Raw genomic sequence first — 19625 nt, 5'->3', positions numbered from 1 at the left:
GAAGTTGCTACTTACTGACTTCCTTTTCTGACCTCCACTCCCTCCTGAACCTCTTTGTCTCTCTGTTCCAGAGGAGTAGCTGTCCCTGGGCTCACACACTGACTGCCTCATCCTAGCCCTCACCCCACTCACACTTCTGCCACAATCCACCCCTTCACGTAGCCTTCCTTCTTCAAGCTCTTCCTGGAGTGGGTGACTCCCAGTTCTGTCTTTACTCTGGCCCATCCTTAGTTTTCTTCACTGCCTTGTCTTCCTCTGCCCACAACTTCAGAGTAGGTAGCTTTTCCCATCCCACACTCTGACTGACCAGATATGTTGAAAAATGTAACATTTAGGCAGGACTGGTACCCATTCCGAGGTCAGCCATAGGTCCTACCACATTCCATGTCATCTAATTTACATATTTAGGTTACCTGTTTGACCTCATTAAACAATTGGATTTGCTTCAATTCTGTCTTAAACCATCTATCTCATCAGCTTCCAGGATTTCAAGATCAGAATTCTATCATTAAACTTTGAACTACAAATCTTCATTTCCAAATTTATGGTAAAGATTCCCAAATGAAGAGTTTATTGGCTTCAACTCTACAGAGCTATCACCCTATCCCTCTACCTCCATAACTTTCTTTTTCCCTGAGGTTTTTTGTTTGTTTGTTTATTTTTGCGGTACGTGGGGCTCCCACCGTTGTGGCCTCTCCCATTGCGGAGCACAGGCTCCGGACGCGCAGGCTCAGCAGCCATGGCTCACGGGCCCAGCCGCTCTGCGGCATGTGGGATCCTCCCGGACCGGGGCACGAACCCATATCCCCTGAATCAGCAGGCGGACTCTCAACCACTGCGCCACCAGGGAAGCCCTTCCCTGAGTTTTTACTTCAATTGATGACAGCACAAACTTCCACCATCCAGGTTAGAAACTTTGGAGTCATTGCTGATCACTCCCTTTCACATATAATCAATTTTCAAGTCCTACCAATTCCATCACTCAGAGCTGTCCCCTCCTTTCTCTTCCCATGACTGCTGCATGGCCTCGTACATTGTGGAAAAGAGCACAAGCCCTGAAGCCGGTCTTCCTGAGTCTGAGTCCCGGCTCCACCACCACCTACCTTCACGGCTTTGAACAAATACTTAACCTCATTGTACCTCAATTGTCTTATGTTTAAATTGGGCATAACAGTAGTCTCTACCTCATAAAAGTTGTCTGTAAGAATTAAATGAATTAACACATGCCAAGTACTTAGAATACTGGCTATCACATGGCAAGGAATCCCTCAATAAATGTTGGCTATTGTTATGATTAATATCATTTCTTGCCTAAGTTACTGTAATATTATAGTTTCCTAACTCGTCTTTTTTATTCCATTCTCTTGTCTTTCTGCTCCAGCCTTCACAGTGATGCCAGAGTCATCCTCTAAAAACCAAGTCAAATCACACCAGTCCCATCTTGAAAACATCTGATGATGTGTCATTAACTACAGAACAAAGTCCAGACTCCTTGGAATGATGTTCAGCGTGCTCCACTTTCTTTCAGACTTTTTCACCATGATCATCATCTAGTAAACTCTTATTTACCTGTTACACTAGACTACTTACCATTCCAAGTGCCTTTGCTCAAACTTTTGTCCCAAGCTAGAATACCAACAAGCCCCATCCTCCACTACTTTAAGTCTTTGGAAAACTCTCCCCCAGTCCTCTGTGCCACCCCATCACTTCCACTCCTTTCTTCACACATGGCAGAATTAATTGCTTCTTCCCCTGAGCCTACACAGATCTCTGCTATTACTCTTCCACTAAATTGTCTCCTTGACCTTTCGATGCTCCTACAGAGCCTAGGTTCAGCATCTTACACCTAGCAGGCACTCAATTTTTAAAAATCAATACATAGATTTTTAAATATACATACATATTTGGTATGTAAAGCCAGAAAGAAAAGTATTAGTTCTTATTATTTATCACCTAAGTGCTATCTCACCTACCAAATCTGTGGTTTACCTGGGCGTTTGGATGCACATTACTGCAAAAGCTGGATGTCATTTTGTTTAAAGAGGAAACTCTAAAGATGCGTGGAACAAAACTTTCTTTGGATATCTTAATTAAATAGAGATCAAATGTTATTTAAAAAGTATTTCAGGGATAAACCAACCCAACGTTCCTTTGTAGTAACATTAGAAACATTTAGCCATTTCATTAATTGATTCAAGAAGATTTATTTACCATCAACTATGTACCAAGTACATGTACCGAAACCTCTAAATATGATGTGGGAATTCTCTTAAGTAACTTTGAACAGTTATTTAAATATCTCTGTTTTAGAAAACATGCTACAAGTAATTGTTTCACCGTAGCCCCATTTTCACAACTTTAAATTCTTTGGAATAAAGTGACCAATATTTTAAGTTAATAAGCATTCTACGTAAGTACCTATGAATCCAAGAATCTGAAATAAGCTTGAGGGTTTGGCATCGATAACAAAGACGTGTCCTTCTGATGTTCCAACTAATAGATATATTCCTCTCTGGTCATACCTAGAAAAGAAGAAATCTGATTATCAGATTCTACTTGTTTCACTAATAAGATGGTAAACAACTTTATTGAATGACAGCATGGAGATGCATCCAAAACCAGCTATTCTTATGGTTTGTGATTTTTAATATTATCAGACCTTATAAAAGGCGAGTGATTATATATAAATGTAATCATTACATTCTAGGCTAATACTGTTTCCCAATTGCAACTTATAAGTACATGGTCAAGAAGATTCACTAAAAATGGGTAACTATTTCATCATAAGTAAATGAAATATGACAGTAAAGCTTTCTTAATATTTCAAGTGGACATAAGCAATTGTCAAAGTAGTGATGAGTGGAACATTCCAATGCCTCTCAGTACCCATCCTGGCAGAAAGAGGAAGAATGTAGTGAAATGTTTCTATCCTATCATCAAATTGGAACAAGTGGGAAATGCAAATTAGGGTAAGAGAGAAAGATCTGAAAAAGGAGCACCAAAAAATACAGTACAGAGGAGCAGAATGTAAATGGAGGGAGACTACAGATCCTTCCCCACTGAGCCAGAGGCAGCAGAGCTTGTAGGAACAACACAGATGGTGGAAACCCAGCTCCTCCCGGCACTAGTTGAGTAATCTTGGGCAAATGCTTCCCTTAACCTCTCTGAACCTAAATTATCTCACTTGTGAAATAGGAACAAGCATAATACTTTTCTGAATGTGGGGCAAATATCACACTCAATAAGCTACAGTGTGTGACAGCACCTCAAGCTGTAAAGCAGGGCGTAAACGTCATTTCTTATTAATACTATTATGATATAACGAAAGAAAGAATAATAACATGAATCTAAATCCAATGCTCTCTGCTGTCTTCTTAAAAGTATTGCTTCAAAACATTTGAAATCGGGCTTCCCTGGTGGCACAGTGGTTGAGAGTCCACCTGCCGATGCAGGGGACACAGGTTCGTGCCCTGGTCCGGGAAGATCCCACATGCCGGGGAGCGGCTGGGCCCGTGAGCCATGGCCGCTGAGCCTGCGCGTCCGGAGCCTGTGCTCCACAACGGGAGAGGCCACAGCAGTGAGAGGCCCACGTACTGCACACACACACACAAAAAATGGAAATCAACTAAATGTCCATCAGTATACTGTCTTTTAAAAATTATGGTATACCCATAGAATGGAATGCTATGTAGCTGTAAAAAAGAATGAGGAAGGTCTTCATGTGTGGATAGAAGACCTTCTCTAAGACATACCATTAAGTGAAAAAAAAAAAAAAATTGAGGTGCAGAACATTGTATATGGTTTGCTGCCCCGTAAGAGCCAAGGCAATGACTCTGGAGCCCAATTGCCTCGGTTCAAATCCTAAAACTTGCCATTTACTATGCGTGTAATATTAATTATTATTTAAATTCTTTGTGCATCATCTTCCTTATCTCTAAAATGGACACAATAAGAATATCTATCTCATGAAGTTAATACAACAGAAGTACTTGGCACACTCTAAGTGCTTGATATGTATTCATATAATTAAAAGGAAGTACTTTTTTTTTACTTGCTTGTGAATAAAATATATCCATGAGAAATTGGTAACAGGCTGCCTCCAGCGAGGAGAACTGGGTATTCAGGGACAAGCGTGGGAAACTGTACCATACACTGCTCTGTACTTCTTGAAGGTAGAACTGAGTCAGTATATTAATTTTCAAAACAATACATGTAAAACTTAAAATTAAAAGAAATCAGGGCTTCACTGGAATTCTCAACAGACAGGCCTGCCAAAGTTGCTGCCAGAAGCAGGCATTACTTACAGGAGGTGCTGCACGGGCGATTCAGAGAGATAGGCCTTATGAACTGAGTGAGGGGATTCAACGTCCTGGATGTCGAGGAAGTGGACAAAGCCACCCTTGGTCCCCACGGCTGCAGAGAGGGAGGAGGGAGAGCAAGCCAGAACTGTTGCCTGTTTAAAATAAACGCCATACAGAAACAGACTCACAGATATGGAAAACAAACTTGTGGTTACCAAAGGGAAGAGACAAGGAGGGAGGGACAAATTAGGGGTATGGGATTAACAGACACAAACTACTATACATAAAACAGATAAGCAACAAGGGTATACTGTAGAGCACAGGGAATTATACCTGCTATCTTGTAATAACCTATAATGGAGTATAACCTGCAAAAATACTGAATCACTATGCTGTACACCTGAAAATAACACAGTATTGTAAATCAATTACACTTCAATATAAAATAAAATAAAATAACCCCCCAGATGCTCAACTTCACTGTGCCAGAAAATGAAACCTGCTCTCCCTCACATAAGAATTCTACAGTTTATTTGAAAAGCCTGCAGAACAAGAAGAGTGGCAAGTGTTGTGTGGTATTACAAATTATACACTCAACATTCTTCAGCTAATCGATAGCATAAGAAGTCACAGCAATCTGTACATCATTCTCTTTTATCCTAAAATTAGAATGATAAAAATATAAGGAAATTGCTTGAACTTTAAACCATGGCTTCATTTCTATCCTTAAATGATTGCAAAATTATTATACCTGATAATAATGAAAAATAAAATAAGAAATTTAAAATATATCCCTAGCATCTTTTGGACATCTTTATAGAATGTTAGCGATTTTTAAAAATCAGCATTCAACTGCTGGATAACGGTAGATCCTGAGATGCTGGCATAACTGAGGAAGACTTAAGAAAATAACTATTGAGTTGGCCAAAAAGTTTGTTTGGGTTTTTCCATAAGATGTTACAGAACTTTTTGGCCAACCCAATATATCACTGGACCATGTGGCCTGTCACCAAAGAAATGCATCACAGATTCCTGCTTATGTCGCGATCATTTACAGAAGATGATGTCTAAGAGAATAAATTTTTTGTCATGATACTTAAGGAATCAGATTCATTCCTCTATAGTTGTCACTGACAAAGCCCACTGGGTTTCCCCGGAAAAATAAGATGGAATCTAGGTGATAAGGTCTAACCTCTTCTTTTGTGCTTCATCTAGTTTCACTTGCTTATAGGGTGCTGTGTGCCGCAGTCTTGCACCCAGCACTTCAGACTAGGAAAGTGACACCTCGACTCCGTGGCCGTGTGGAGAAGCGCTGCCAATGACACCGCAATTCAAGATGGCAGCAGTGGCAGGCAGTGCGCAGAGACACTGCACCCAGAACTTGGATGTGAAACCAAAGCAGGACAGCTGCACTAGCGCCGCGAGAGCTCCAACCCCACCCCCCACCCCGTCCCCGCAATGAGGAGAACCATATAGAGCATCCCCACCCATCCCCCGTCCCAAAAACCTGTACTCTAGAGCAAGAGCTCCCACCTCTCCGTTCTCCGATCAAAGAATAAAACTTTCCTTTGTTTCTGAACCAAACTCAGTCTCAATCGATTGGCACGGGCAACACCAGAGAAGAGGACCCCTACTGGGGCCCAACTCGAAAGGGGTGGTAACATAATTACATTTTGTAGTTTGTTTTGAATAAAATAATGGAATGTTAGAAATAGAAAAGATCTTAAAGAGATCATTGTTTTGCAGACTAGAAAACAGAGGCAAAGAAAAATGTAGCAATTTGCCCCAGGATCCCATAGCTTGTAACAAAGCTCAGAGGAAAACTCAGGTATCCTGCCCCATTAGAATGCACAGTTTCCCCATTGAGCAGGTTTTCATTTTGTTTTTTAAAGTGAATTTTCCAAGCCTTAACCAGTTTGAATCTTTAGTGGTATCTCAGTATGAAACTGGAAACGAAGTGGTGAGGGTTTGTTTTTTTAGCTAAAAGCCTTTATGGGAGATCTCAGTGTGTGTGTGTGTGTGTGTGTGTGTGTGTGTGTGTGTGTGTGTGTGTGTGTGTGTGTGTGTGTGTATGTACATGTGTCTGTGTGTCTGTGTTTCCTCAAAATAATCAGTTGAAATTACCCTCCATTCCAGGGCTATTGTGGACTAGGCTAAATATGTACAGCAATATTTGGAGGGGTCGTAGCTACCCTAGCAGGCACCATCAGGGGAAGCTAGTAGTGTTCATGCATCCTGCCATCATGATGCTGGGCAGGGTTCTCTAAGGACCACTGCCTAAAATGTTCATGGGGAACACAGTCCCCAGCACAGGCAGGGAGATCTGGCCTCAGCACTGCTGGGTCAATACACTTATCATTTCCCCACGGGGCAGCAGTATCCTCCAGTAAGGAGAAACCACTGACTCTCCCCAATAAGAGCTGAACTACATGAGTGTACAATGCCTGGTTTGAAGCTCAATGAAGGATTGTCTAATTAACTGTGACAGTCGTCCGAATCTCTCCCCTCTGATCAGAGGAAGGGAAGATATCTGAAGCAGAAAGAGGGCCTTTTGGTGGTACCTATATCCCTCCTTAGCCAGGAAGTGCAAGGTAAGTCCTGATTATACAGACCCTTGGGTGGGTTGTTAAACATCTCTATGTCTCTCATCTGTAAAAGGTGTGATCAGATGAGCTTTAAGATTTTTCTAGTTCTAGTAATTCTAACAGAAATGAATACATATAAACCTTGTCACATAGATTATGGAATCTACACGTATTCTTTCAGGTAAGAATTTTTATCTTTACTTCTTAGGATGAGTTTTTTATCTCATTGAATTTTATGTATCTTATAATCCTCTTGCATCCTTTTGCATCTTGTAATCCTCTTATGTGACGTATGATGCTTCATCTTGTATTATAACTGAGATTTTAATTTATAACAGAGAAGGATTATAACTCCTCTTCCTCCTACCAAGATCCATATCTCATCTAGAACTGTGTAATACAGAAAATGATAATTTAAGAAAAAATAGCATTACCACTGTTTGTTGGTCTTTTTATATTTTTTAAAATATTATTTTATGTAAAATGCACCATGAACATGGTGGAAAGAATGGTATCACCTTATGGTAGGCTAGGGTTAGGTTTAGGTAAGGAATTGTGGTTTGCCACCCAGCATCAACACACCTTCCTTCTGGAAAATTTCTTGAATATCCATTGAGAAACCATCTCTCCCCTATTTTCAGGGCTGAGTGGAACAGATCTGACTCCCATTTCCATGGCTGACTTTAAGCCAGTTAGCATTTCTCATCCCCCTGTCTACAGTGATTAGTTCAGGGTTATTATTAAGACATTAGGAGGTATTTACTAAGCCTTCTGAAAAGGAGAAACCTTTTCTCTTCCTCCTCCCACTGTAGGAGGCTTTCTTCCCTGATGATCTGATGTGACGTTGGTACCTGTGGCATTTGGGTACCACTAAATGAAGCCTAAGATGAAACTAAAGACATAGTATACAGACAGAGAGGAAAACAAGATCCTTGGTAATATCATTTGAGTTGCTAGATCAAGCCACAGCTGAGCCCAGACAAACTCTATACTTTATAGTTGATTGAGTCAATAACCCCCACTTTTTAATTTTTGGTTCAAGTTGGTTAGAGTTGTACTTGTCTTTCATTTGTTTGTTTTAATTTATTTATTTTCGGCTGCACTGGGTCTTTGTTGCTGCACGTGGGCTTTCTCTAGTTTTGGCGAGCGGGGCTACTGTTCATTGCGGTGCACGAGCTTCTCATTGTGGTAGCTTCTCTTGTTGTGGAGCATGGGCTCTAGGCACATGGGCTTCAGTAGTTGTGGTATGCGGGCTCAGTAGTTGTGGCTCGCGGGCTCTAGAGCGCTGGCTCAGCAGTTGTGGCACACGGGCTTAGTTGCTCCGCGGCATGTGGGATCTTCCCAGACTAGGGTTTGAAACCATGTTCCCCTGCATTGGCAGGCGGATTCTTATCCACTGCGCCACCAGGGAAGTCCCTTTCTTTCATTTCTAACCAATCCTCTTGAGGTTAGATGGGGTCATTTATCTAGTTATGGCCAAGGAGATGTATCATTTTTTAGTAAAAGCACTTAACTGCTAATTCAAGACCTTCCAGCACTCTTCCCATACCATGGCACTGAGGAGCTATTAGCTGGTGGAGCCTCTGTCGACTTTGTTCCCTGAAAGGCCGTGTGGAGCAGAGAACCTGTCAATCCACAATGAACTTACAGCCTGAGTGAGATATAAACCATTAGGGTTTCAGGAATAACTACCACCATACACCAATAGAGTACCTTATGTTCCACCCTCTGGGCTGTGGAATATACTTTATACACAAGAATTACTCTAATATATAAGGTAAAAATGCAATAAGGCCTCTGTAATGAGTATTTCCACAGACTATTGACATGTGAATATGAAAAAGTAGGTTGGAGTAGAATTCAATATATATATATATTTAAATTCATTTATAAGGCACACTTACTGGGATATTCAGATAAATCCTGCTGACACAAGCACCATCCTCTATACCCCAAACACAAACTTCTCCTGACTGTGTGAGAGTCTGTAAAAGAAAGAAAAAGAAAACTCAAATGGAAAACAAGACTTTGCTATGGGAGTATGTTCTAAATTCCTTTCTAGTATGTCAATCTGATGATTTAGTATAAAATTTCATTTTATTTATGTGGATTAAAATTACAATTTCAACGTCAATACTTCTGATTTGAACAAATATTAACTATTACCTTTAATGCAATTTAAGTAACACATAATAACTAATTAGGATTAGAAAAGTGAAATAAAGTTTTTTTTTTCTGTGTAACATAATTGAAATAAGTTACTTGGAATTCAATGAATTTCCTAGTGAATAAGCCTAGAAATAGAAAATCACAATTGGTATTTTAAAAAATTAATAGACTTTGCTTTAAAGAGCAGTTTTAGGATTACAGAAAATTTTAGCAGAAAATAGAGAGTTGCACTTCCCTCCCTGCCCTTCCCAATATCCATACAATTTTCCCTGTTACTAACAACTTGCACTATTGTGGTATATTTGTTAGAATTGATGAGCCAATATTGATACAGTGTTATGGACTAAAGCCATAGTTTACATTAGGGTTTACTCTTTGTGTTATACATTCTATGGGTTTTGACAAACGTACGATGACATGTAACCACCATCACAGTATCATACAGAATAGTTTCACTGCCCTAAAAATCCTCTATGCTTCACCTCTTCATCCCTCCCTCCCTCCCCACTGAACCTCTGGCAACCACTGATTGTTTTTAGTGTCTCCACAATTGTGCCTTGTCCAGAATGTCTTACAGAGGGAACCATACAGCTTTCTCAGATTGCCTTCTTTCACAGAGCAATATGCATTTAAGGTTTCTCTATGTCTTTTCATGGCTTTATAGCTCATTTCTTTTTAGTACTGAATAATATTCCATTGTATGGATGTACCACAGTTTGTTTATTCATTCTCTTATTGAAGGACATCTTGATTGCTTCCAAGTTTTGGCAATTATGAATAAAGATACTATAAGCATTCACATGCAGATTTTAGTGTGGGCATAAGATTTCAACTAATGTGGGTAAACACTAAGAAGCCCAATTGCTGAATCATATGGTAAGAGTATGTTTAATTTTGTAGAAGCTGTCAACTGTCTTCCAAAGTGGCTGTACCATTTTGCCTCAGTAGTGAATGAGGGTTTCTGTTGCTCCATATCCTCACTAGCACTTTGTATTGTCAGTGTTTTGGATTTTAGACATTCTAATAGGTGTGTAGTATTGTTTTAATTTGCAATTCTCTAATGACGAAAAACGTTGAACATCTTTTCATCATTATTTGCCATATCATTATTTGCCATATATTTGTATATCTTCTGTGTTAAGGTGTTTATTCAGATTTTTTCCCCATTTTTCAATGGGGTTGTTTATTTTCTTATTGTTGAGTTTTAATAGTTCTTTGTATATTTTGGATACCAGTATTTTATCAGATATATGTTTTGCAAAGATTTTTCTTCCAGCCTGTGCTTTGTCTTTTCTTTCTCTTAACAGTGTCTTTTGCAGAGCAGAGGTTTTTAATTTTGATGAAGTCCAGCTTATCAATTTTTTCTTTCATGGATTGCATTTTTGGTGTTGTGTCTAGAAAGTCATTACCAAACCCAAGGTCACTTAGATTTTTCTCCTTTGTTATCTCCTAGGAGTTTTATAGTTTTCGTATTTTACATTTAGGTCTACAATCCATTTTGAGTTAATTTTTTGTGAAGGGTGTAAGATCTGTGACTAGATTTTTTTTCTTTTTTGGCATGTGAATGTCCATTTCCTCCTGCACCATTAGTTGAAAAAATCTATGCTTTCTCAATTAAATTGCTTTTGCATATTTGTGAAAGGTCAGTTGACTATATTTCAAGACACTGTTCCATTGATCTGTTTGTTTATTCTCTCACAAATACCATACTGTCTTGATTACTGTAGCTTTATAGTAAATATTGAAATTGGGTAGTGTTAGTCCTACCCAATTCTAGAATCAGTTCTAGAATCAGTAAGTTCTAGAATCAGCAAGTTCTAGAATCAGTTTATTGATATCCACAAAATAATTTACTGGGATGTTGATCGGAATTGCATTGAATCTATAAGACAAGTTAGAAAGAATCAACATCTTAATAATACTGAGTCTTCTTACCCATGTACATGAAATATTTATGCATTTATTTAGATTTTGTTTGATTTCTTTCATCAGAGTTTTATAGTTTTTATCATATATATCCTGTACATATTTTGTTAGATTTATTCCTATTTTACTTTTTCAGTGCTAACATAAATGCTATTGTATGCTATTAAATTTCAAATTCCAATTCTTCACTGCTTGTATAAGAAAGCAATTGACTTTTGTATATTAAACTTGCACCCTGCAACCTTGTTATAATCACTTAGCTCCAGAAGGATTTTTTATTGATTCTCTGGGATTTTCTACATAGACAATCAGGTCATCTAAGAACAAAGTTTTATTTCTTCCCTCACAATCTTAATACCTTTTATTCCCCACGTCCCCCTTTTTTTTTTTTTTTGTCTTATTGCATTTAGGACTTCCAGTTGATTTCATTAAGGTTTTCTTTTTTAAAGATGTCCTTTATCAGACTGAAGAAGTTACCCACTATTTGTTGTTTGCTGAGAGGTTTTGTTTTGTAATGTTATTATTAATTACTTATTCAATTTATTTAATAGATATAGGCTCAGATTATTTATTTCTCCTTGTATGAGTTTTGGTAGATTATATCTTTCAAAGAATTGGTCCATTTCATCTAAATTATCAAATTTGTAGGCATAGAGTTGTTCATAATATGGTTGGCCCTCTGTATCTGTGGGTTCTGCATCTGCAGATACGGAGAGCTGACTGTACTATGCCATTTTATATAAAGGACGTGACCATTCGTGGATTTTGGTATCCACGGGGAGTCCTGTAACCAATCCCCCATGAATACTGAAGGATGACTGAACTCTTTTATTATCCTCTTAATGTCCCTGGGGTCAGTAGTAATGACCCCTCTTTAATTTTCATTCCTGATGTTAGTAATTTGTATCTCCTCTCTCTCTCTCTCCCCCCTCCCCCCACTGCCTCATTAACTTGGCTAGAAGTTTATCAATTTTATTGATCTTTTTAAAGAACCAGCTTTTGGTTTCTTAGATTTTCTCTACTGATTTCCTATTTTTAGTTTCATTGCATTCTGCTCTCATTTTTATTATTTCTTTTCTTCTGCTTACTTTGGATTTAATTTCTTTTTTCTATTTCCTAAAGTGGGGGCTTAGATTATTGATCTTAAACATTCTTCTTTTCTAATATATGCATTGAACGCTATAAATTTCCCTCTAAGCCCTGTATTCACTGCAAAATCCCATAAATCTTGATATGTAGTATATTCATTTTCATTTAGTTCAAATTTTTAATTACTCTTAAGACTTCTTTGAGCCATGTGTTATTAGAAGTGTGTTGTTTACTCTCCAGTTATTTTGGGGTAGGGGAAGTTTCCAGCTACCTTTCTGTTATTTACTTATAATTTAATTCCATGTAGCCTGAGAACGTATTTCTTTTAAATGGTTAAGGTATGTTTTATGACCAAGAATGTGATCTATTTTGGTGAATAATTCATGTGAGCTTGAGAAGAATGTATATTATGCTATCATTTGATGAGGTAGTCTATAGATGTCAATTAGATCCAGTTGATTGATGGTATTGTTCAATTCACCTATGATTTTGATCTTCTGCCTGCTGGTCTGTCTCTCTGAAAAATTTCTTTTAACATTCCTTGCAAGGCAGTTCTGCCAGTGACAAATTCCCTTAATTTTTATTTGTCTGAGAAAATATTTTTTCCTTCACTTTTGAAGGATAATTTTGCTGGATATAGAATCCTGGGTTTGTTTGTTTTTTTTTTCTTCCAACACTTTAGATATTCACTCTACTTTTGCTTACATGATTTCTGAAGAGCAGACCACTGTGATTCTTACCTTTGTTTCTTCAAGGGTAAGGTTTTTTTTCCCTTTGGATTTTTTTCAAAATTTTTACTTTGTTTTTGATTTTCTATCATTTGAATATAACAAGCTTTGGTGTAGATTTTTTTGGTATTTATCCCGCTAGTGTTCTCTGAGCTTCCTGGATCTGTCATTAATTTTGAAAAATTCTCAGCTATTATTACATGAAACATTTCCTCTGTTCCTTCCTTCCTTTCTTCTCCTTCTGGTATTCCTATTATGTGTATGTTATACCATTTATAATTGTCCCATGTTCTTGGATATTCTTTCTTTTTCATTCTTTTTTCTCTTTGCATTTCAGTGTTGAAGGTTCTACTGACATTCTTTATTGATTCTTTCCTTTGCAAAATTCAGTCTATTGATGAGCCCACCAAAGGCATTCTTCATTTCTGTTACACTGCTTTTTATTTCTAATATTTCTTTTTTTCTTTCTTAGAGTTTCCACATCTCTGCTCATATTATCCAGCCATTCTTTCATGTTGTCCACTGTTTCCATAAGAATCCCTAGTATATTAATCATAGTTTGTTTTAAATTTCTGGCCTGGTAATTACAACGTGTCTGTCATATCTGAGTCTAGTTCTGATGCTTGCTCTGTCTCTTCTGTTGTTGTCTTTTAGTATGCCTTATAATTTTTGTTCAAAGCTGGACATGATGTACTGGGTAAAAGAGTATGAATTAAATAGGCTATAGTGTGAGGTTTTATGTTTATCTGGCTAGGAGTTAGACTGTTTACTGATTGCTGTAGCTGAATGTGTCAGAAACTAAAATTTCCTCTGGTGTCCTTGTTTTGGTCTGAGATGTGCAGTTTCTCCAGTTGTAATCCCCCTGGGTACTGGCTCCAGTGGTGGTTTCTACTTCTGGGCATCTGCTCCAGTAAGCTGTAATTCTTTGCATCTGCCTGTCTGTCTCTATAATTTTGGGGGGAGTGGTTTTCCCTATGACCTCAATTATCTGATGGGTCTAAGAGGAATTATTGATTTTAAATTTATTTAGCTTTTTTCTTTTTAAGATATATTAATTAATTTATTTAATTAATTTATTTTTGGCTGCATTGGGTCTTTGTTGCTGTGCATGGGCTTTCCCTAGTTGCAGCAAGTGGGGGCTACTCTTCATTGTGGTGTGCGGGCTTCTCATTGCGGTGGCTTCTCTTGTTGCGGAGCATGGGCTCTAGGCACACGGGCTTCAGTAGTCGTGGCTCGTGGGCTCTAGAGTGCAGGCTCAGTAGCTGTGGTGCACGGGCTTAGCTGCTCCACGGCATGTGGGGTCTTCCTGGACCAGGGCTTGAACCTGTGTCTCCTGCATTGGCAGGTGGATTCTTAACCACTGCACCACCAGGGAAGCCCAATTCAGCTTTTTCTTGTTGTGAGGTTCTTTACATGCTGGACTGGAAACCCAAAGTTCATATTCATTTTTACAGATAATTTTTACTCTTTCACAGGATCAAGACTGAAAGCAGCTTAAAGTAACTACAATGTGATACAATTTAAATTCTGTTTCTTGAATACTAGGGAGTGGGTAACATGGTACTATGGATCAAGTATCTAAATCCTAAACATGAAAATCTTGTATTAAACTTTTTTATTGAGTTGAAACAACCCTAAAAACAGACATAATTCTTATCAGAGAACATCTAGAAGAAAAATCACATAATCAGAAAAAAAAAATCACATAATCAGAATCTGAATATTGGAAGGAACCTTAAGTGTTACCTATTCCATAGTCTATGTATTTTTTTATTTGCTAGAACTCCCAAAATCTTAATGGATTTGTTGATGAATTATATGAAAACTGAAATATGTTTCTTGAGACCAACTAAAAGTAAGCAGTTAAACACCAGAAATAATTTTTCTTTTCTGCATGTAGAGGGAAGTTTTTTTTTTTTCCTAAGTAGACTGAATACATGTTTTGTGCATGGCAACTATTTCGTTTTCATTTTCAGATCGGGCTGCATCACTCTGAGAGGGTAAACACTAATAGTTTAATAAGTGTTGACAACTCATTAGCAATGAATGTGTTTAACGACCTGACTTGGAAAGCTTGGATGGTGAATACAAACAGGATGGCTCCTACAGGGAACTCTGCTCAATATCATGTAGCAACCCAAGTGGGAAAAGAATTTGAAAAAGAATAGATACATGTATATGTATAACTGAATCACTTTACTGTACACCTGAAACTATCACAACATTGTTAACTATACTCTAGTATAAAACAAAAAGTTTAAAAAATAAAAACAAACAAACAAACAGGATGGCTCCTAAGATTTTAATTGCTTTGGTCATGTTCAGAGACTTAATATTATGAAGTCACAATATGACGATGTCATTCTAACTGGGGAGTAGATTTGATGATGGAAGTGGTTGGCATTTCTACCACATCTTCAAGAGTACGCTTGGGGGACTTCCCTGGTGGTCCAGTGGTTAAGACTTCGTGCTCCCAATCCCAATGCAGGGATTTACAACAGGTTGCACATGAACTTCCAAAATCTTACCCTTAAATCCTACTGTGAAACAATACCATATTCCTTACCATGCAGTATTCATTTCCAGGTGTGATAAAGTCTGTTGCCTGGAATTTCCCATCACAAGCCGCTAGGAGTTTTTCAAAGGTTGGCTCCTCATCAAAAGTGTAAATATAAATAGATCCCTGTAAACATACCAAAAAAGAAAAAAATAATGCAATTGTGTGTTCAGTTCAACAAATAGTTATTAAATGCTTACTGTGAACAAGGCACTGTGTGAGAAAAGGTAGTGGGAAAGTAGAGATAAACTCAGTAAGGCCCTAACCTTGAGGAGCTTAAAATATAAATGTTTATTGATTCATTCATTCATTCCTCAATTAACATAATCAATAAATAGGACTTTCTTCTTTTCTCCATTTCCAAGCATTTTTTTAAGATTAAAATACATATCAAAGCACTTTTTCCTGACTTTAAAAATAATGTCTACTTATGCAGAAAATTTGGAAAATGTAGAAAACCAGAAAAGTTGTTAAGATGAACTAACTTCTATCACATACTAGACCATGGTGGGCACTAACAAAAACTTTTAAATGTACATTTGTGAAAATTGTAGAGGTGTGGCTGAAGCTGTTACTTATGACGTGTTTATCATACTCAGGTTCCAAATTCACCTCTCCAAAAAATCTATCCTGGACATTATGCATCCCTGCCAAGTAACTGTAATACGGTCTGTTTATTTAACTAGCGATAAGAAGTCTGCTTTCAACTGATCACAAGTTCTTCAAGTTTACTTAGGTTAAACATGAATATTTTCGTTCCTGTTTATCTAAAAAATACAACTCTGTAAAGTCTAAAATTTGGTAGGTATTTACTGATTTTACCTTTCATTCATTTACCTTTCATTAATTCCTTCAACAAATAATGAGTGGATACACTGTGCCAGACACAGCTCTGGATGCTGGGGCTGCATCAGAGGACAAAACAGACAAAAGTTCCCTGCCCTTATGGAGCTTACATTCTACTGGGGACTTTGGCCAATGAATAAGATATCTAAATAATATATATTGTAAGTTAAAGAGCAATAATTATAAGAAGAAAAAAATAAAGCAGGGAAAGAGGATATGACATGGCAAAATAAGAGGGTGAAATTCTAAACTGAGTGTCCAAGAAAGGCTTTACAGAGAAGGTGTGTTTAGAGAAAAGACTTGAAGGAAATGAGGAAGGGATTCATGTGGATTCTGTGGGAAACGCATTCCAGACAGAAGGAACAGCCAGTGCAAACACTCTGAGGGAGGAGCATGCCTGGTGCGTGTAAGCAAGCTGCATGATGACCAGCATGACTGAAGCAGGGTGAATAAGAAGAGTCGCGGGAGATAAGGCCAGTGTGGGGAGTGGAGTCCACATCATGAAGGGCCTTGTAAAGCATAGTGAAGATTTTGGCTTTTACTCAGAATAACATGGGGAAACACTGGAGGGCTCTGAGTAGTAGAGAGAGATGCTTTGCTCACTTTGGCTGCTATGTTGAGTACACATAGTCTATTCTATCATGTACTGAGAAAAGTATACTAAAATCTCCTATTGAGATCATGAATTTGTTTTTCCTTGTCATTATGTCATGTTTTGAGGCTATTTTATTTGGTACATATATATTTTAAAAGTTTATGTATTCCTAGTGAATTTAACCTTTTCCTATTCTAAAATAAGCCCATTTATTCTTAGTAATGAACTTTGCCTATAAGTCTTTTTTGCCTAATATTAATATATCTCCAACAGCTTTCTTTTGGTTAATGTTTGCATGATATATCTTTTCCCATTTTCTAAATTTACTTTCAATTTTTAATTTATTTTCAATGTTACTGTATTTTTTAAAATTTACTTTCAATCTTATGCTTTAGATATGTCACTTGAAAACAGTGCAGAGTTAGGTTTGGATCCTTTTTGTTGTTGTTGGTGGTGGTGTTGCGGTACGCGGGCCTCTCACTGTTGTGGCCTCTCCCATTGCGGAGCACAGGCTCCGGACGTGCAGGCTCAGCGGCCATGGCTCATGGGCCCAGCCGCTCCGCAGCATGTGGGATCCTCCCAGAGCGGGGCACGAACCCACGTCCCCTGCATCAGCAGGCGCACTCCCAACCACTGTGCCACCAGGGAAGCCCTGGATTCTTTTTTAATCAAATATGGTAATCTTTGCCTTTTAACTAGACCAACTATTCTGTTTTGCTTTAATTGTAATTACTAGTATATTTGAGATTAAACATTACATTTTAATTTATGCTTTCTATTTTCTCATTTGTTTTGTGTTTCTTTTTCTCTCTTTTCTTACCTTGTTTTGCGTTTTTTTTTAACATTTCACTTCCCCCCTCTATGATGTGGAAATTTCATCTGATGCTTCAGTTCTTCCATGGTTACCTTAGCAGTCAGAACATGCATACTTAGCTTATAAATATCAGAAGTTACTTAAAACATTTACTCTCTTCCCAGGAAATAAAATAAACTTGAAATACATTATTCCATTTACTCCTTTCCCTCCATCTGACATTATTGTTGTCTGGAATTTTAATTCAATGTTATTTTTAAACCCAACTTTGAATTATTTGTGCTGTTTTATACAGTCAGTGTTCACTTACATTTCTCTACACGTTCACTACTGCTCTTCATTCTTTTTGCATCACAGTCCTTCCACCTGGGGTCATTTTCCTTCTGCCTGAAGTACATTCTTTAGAATTTTCTCTAGTGATGATGTGCTAACAAACTCTCAATTCTGGAGTATCTAGAAAGTCTTTTTTTACCCCTGTACTGAAAAGTATTTTCCCTGAGTATAGAATTCCGGGTGGTAGTAACCTTATTTCACTAAATCAGGGGTCAGCAAACTTTTTCTGTAAAAGGACAGCTAGTAAATATACTAGGCTTTGCAGGCCATGTGGTCTCTCACAACTACTTAATTCTACCATTGTAGTGTGAAAGCAGCCATAGATAATACATAAACAAGTGGGTCTGACTGTGTTCCAGTAAAACTTTATTTACAAAAACAAGCAGCAGGCTGGTTTTGGCCCATGGGTCTACAGTTTCCTGACCCCTGCACTACATGGAAGATCTCATTCCACTCTTTCTTACTTACCTTATTGCCAGAGTAGTCAGCTGTTAGTGTCACTGAAAGTCCTTTGAAATAATCTGTTTTTTTCTCTGACTGCTTTTAAGATTTTCTCTTTGTCTTTGGTTTTCAAAAATTTCACTTTGTTAAGTCTAAGTGTGTATATTTTTCCTGCTTGGGATTCACTGGGCCTCTTGAAGCTGTAAATTCGTGTCTTTAATCAGTTCTGGAAAATATCTCTTTAAATATTACCTCTATCTCACTCTCTCTCCTCTTTGGGATTCCAATCAAATACATGTTAGATCTTTTCACTGTATCATTCATTTCTCTTACCCTCCCTTCTGTATTTCCCATACTTTTGTCACTTGGGTTCATTCTGGACAACTTCTTCTGATCTATCTTCCATTCATTGATTCTCCAGTCTTCTGTCAGACATATTCATTTAATTTTTTCTTTGTTAGTATATTTTTATTTTTTAGAACTTCTATTTGTGTCCTTCTCCCTTCTGTTATGTTACTTTTTTATTGTTTCCTGTTCTCCATAGATATTTTAAATTTGTCATTTATTAAAACATCGTTAGCACAGTTTAACTTCTGGTAATTACAGAAACTTAAGTCTTTCCATATTTAAATTTAAATTTCTTTTAGGCAGAAAATCATTGAACTCTACTTGTAATTCATCTAAAATCATTGCCTAACAATATAAACTAATATATCCTGACCTAGGAGTCTTCCCAACAGTATAATTCAGGTGGGCATTTGATTTTAACCTGTATTTATTTCCCTCCCTTCTTCTCTTACAGAACCTGTGTTTTCCTTAGAGAACCACCCATGACCCCAGTCTCAGTTCATGTTTGGGTGGATTGACTCTACCCAGGGTCCAATGGTAGACATGTGACTTAGGCCTGGTCAATGAGAGTTTAGAATCCCTCTGGACATAGTACTTGACCCAGGGGTAGAGAGGTGACTCAAGTTAGTACAATGAGTCTAGATTCCAGGACATTTTTTTCCAACTGGTATTTTCTACCAGGGTCACCAAGAGGATAAAAGTACAAAATTGGAGTTGCAGAAGGCTCTCTTGACACCACAGGGGCGAGTCTGCATAGAAAAGGAGGAAGCAGAGAGGAAACAGAGCCAAGATATGGCAGAAAAACAAGGCATGCAGCCTCGTGGGAGCTCCTGGATTTATATCAATTCCTTGCTTGCTTTCAGTTATACACACAAAAACAAACAAACATCCTT

The 19625-nt window shown here is 37.8% G+C and overlaps 1 protein-coding gene across 1 annotated transcript in view; it reads right to left on the bottom strand.

The window, feature by feature from the left end:
- The window catches only part of CFAP43 (cilia and flagella associated protein 43), a 100696-nt gene that overhangs the window by 54859 nt on the left and 26212 nt on the right, over positions 1-19625 (bottom strand). The window contains exons 9-12 of the mRNA XM_033841895.2: positions 15365-15481; positions 8791-8871; positions 4305-4453; positions 2419-2522 (exon numbers count right to left, since the gene is read on the bottom strand). Coding sequence (XP_033697786.1) covers positions 2419-2522; positions 4305-4453; positions 8791-8871; positions 15365-15481 — 451 coding nt within the window. The remainder of the gene's footprint in view (positions 1-2418; positions 2523-4304; positions 4454-8790; positions 8872-15364; positions 15482-19625) is intronic.

This window comes from Tursiops truncatus, chromosome 16 (genome assembly GCF_011762595.2).
Source record: "Tursiops truncatus isolate mTurTru1 chromosome 16, mTurTru1.mat.Y, whole genome shotgun sequence".
NCBI lineage: Eukaryota > Metazoa > Chordata > Mammalia > Artiodactyla > Delphinidae > Tursiops > Tursiops truncatus.
Note: the sequence above shows the minus strand (reverse complement) of the source record. Positions and strands in the feature narration are given on the sequence as shown.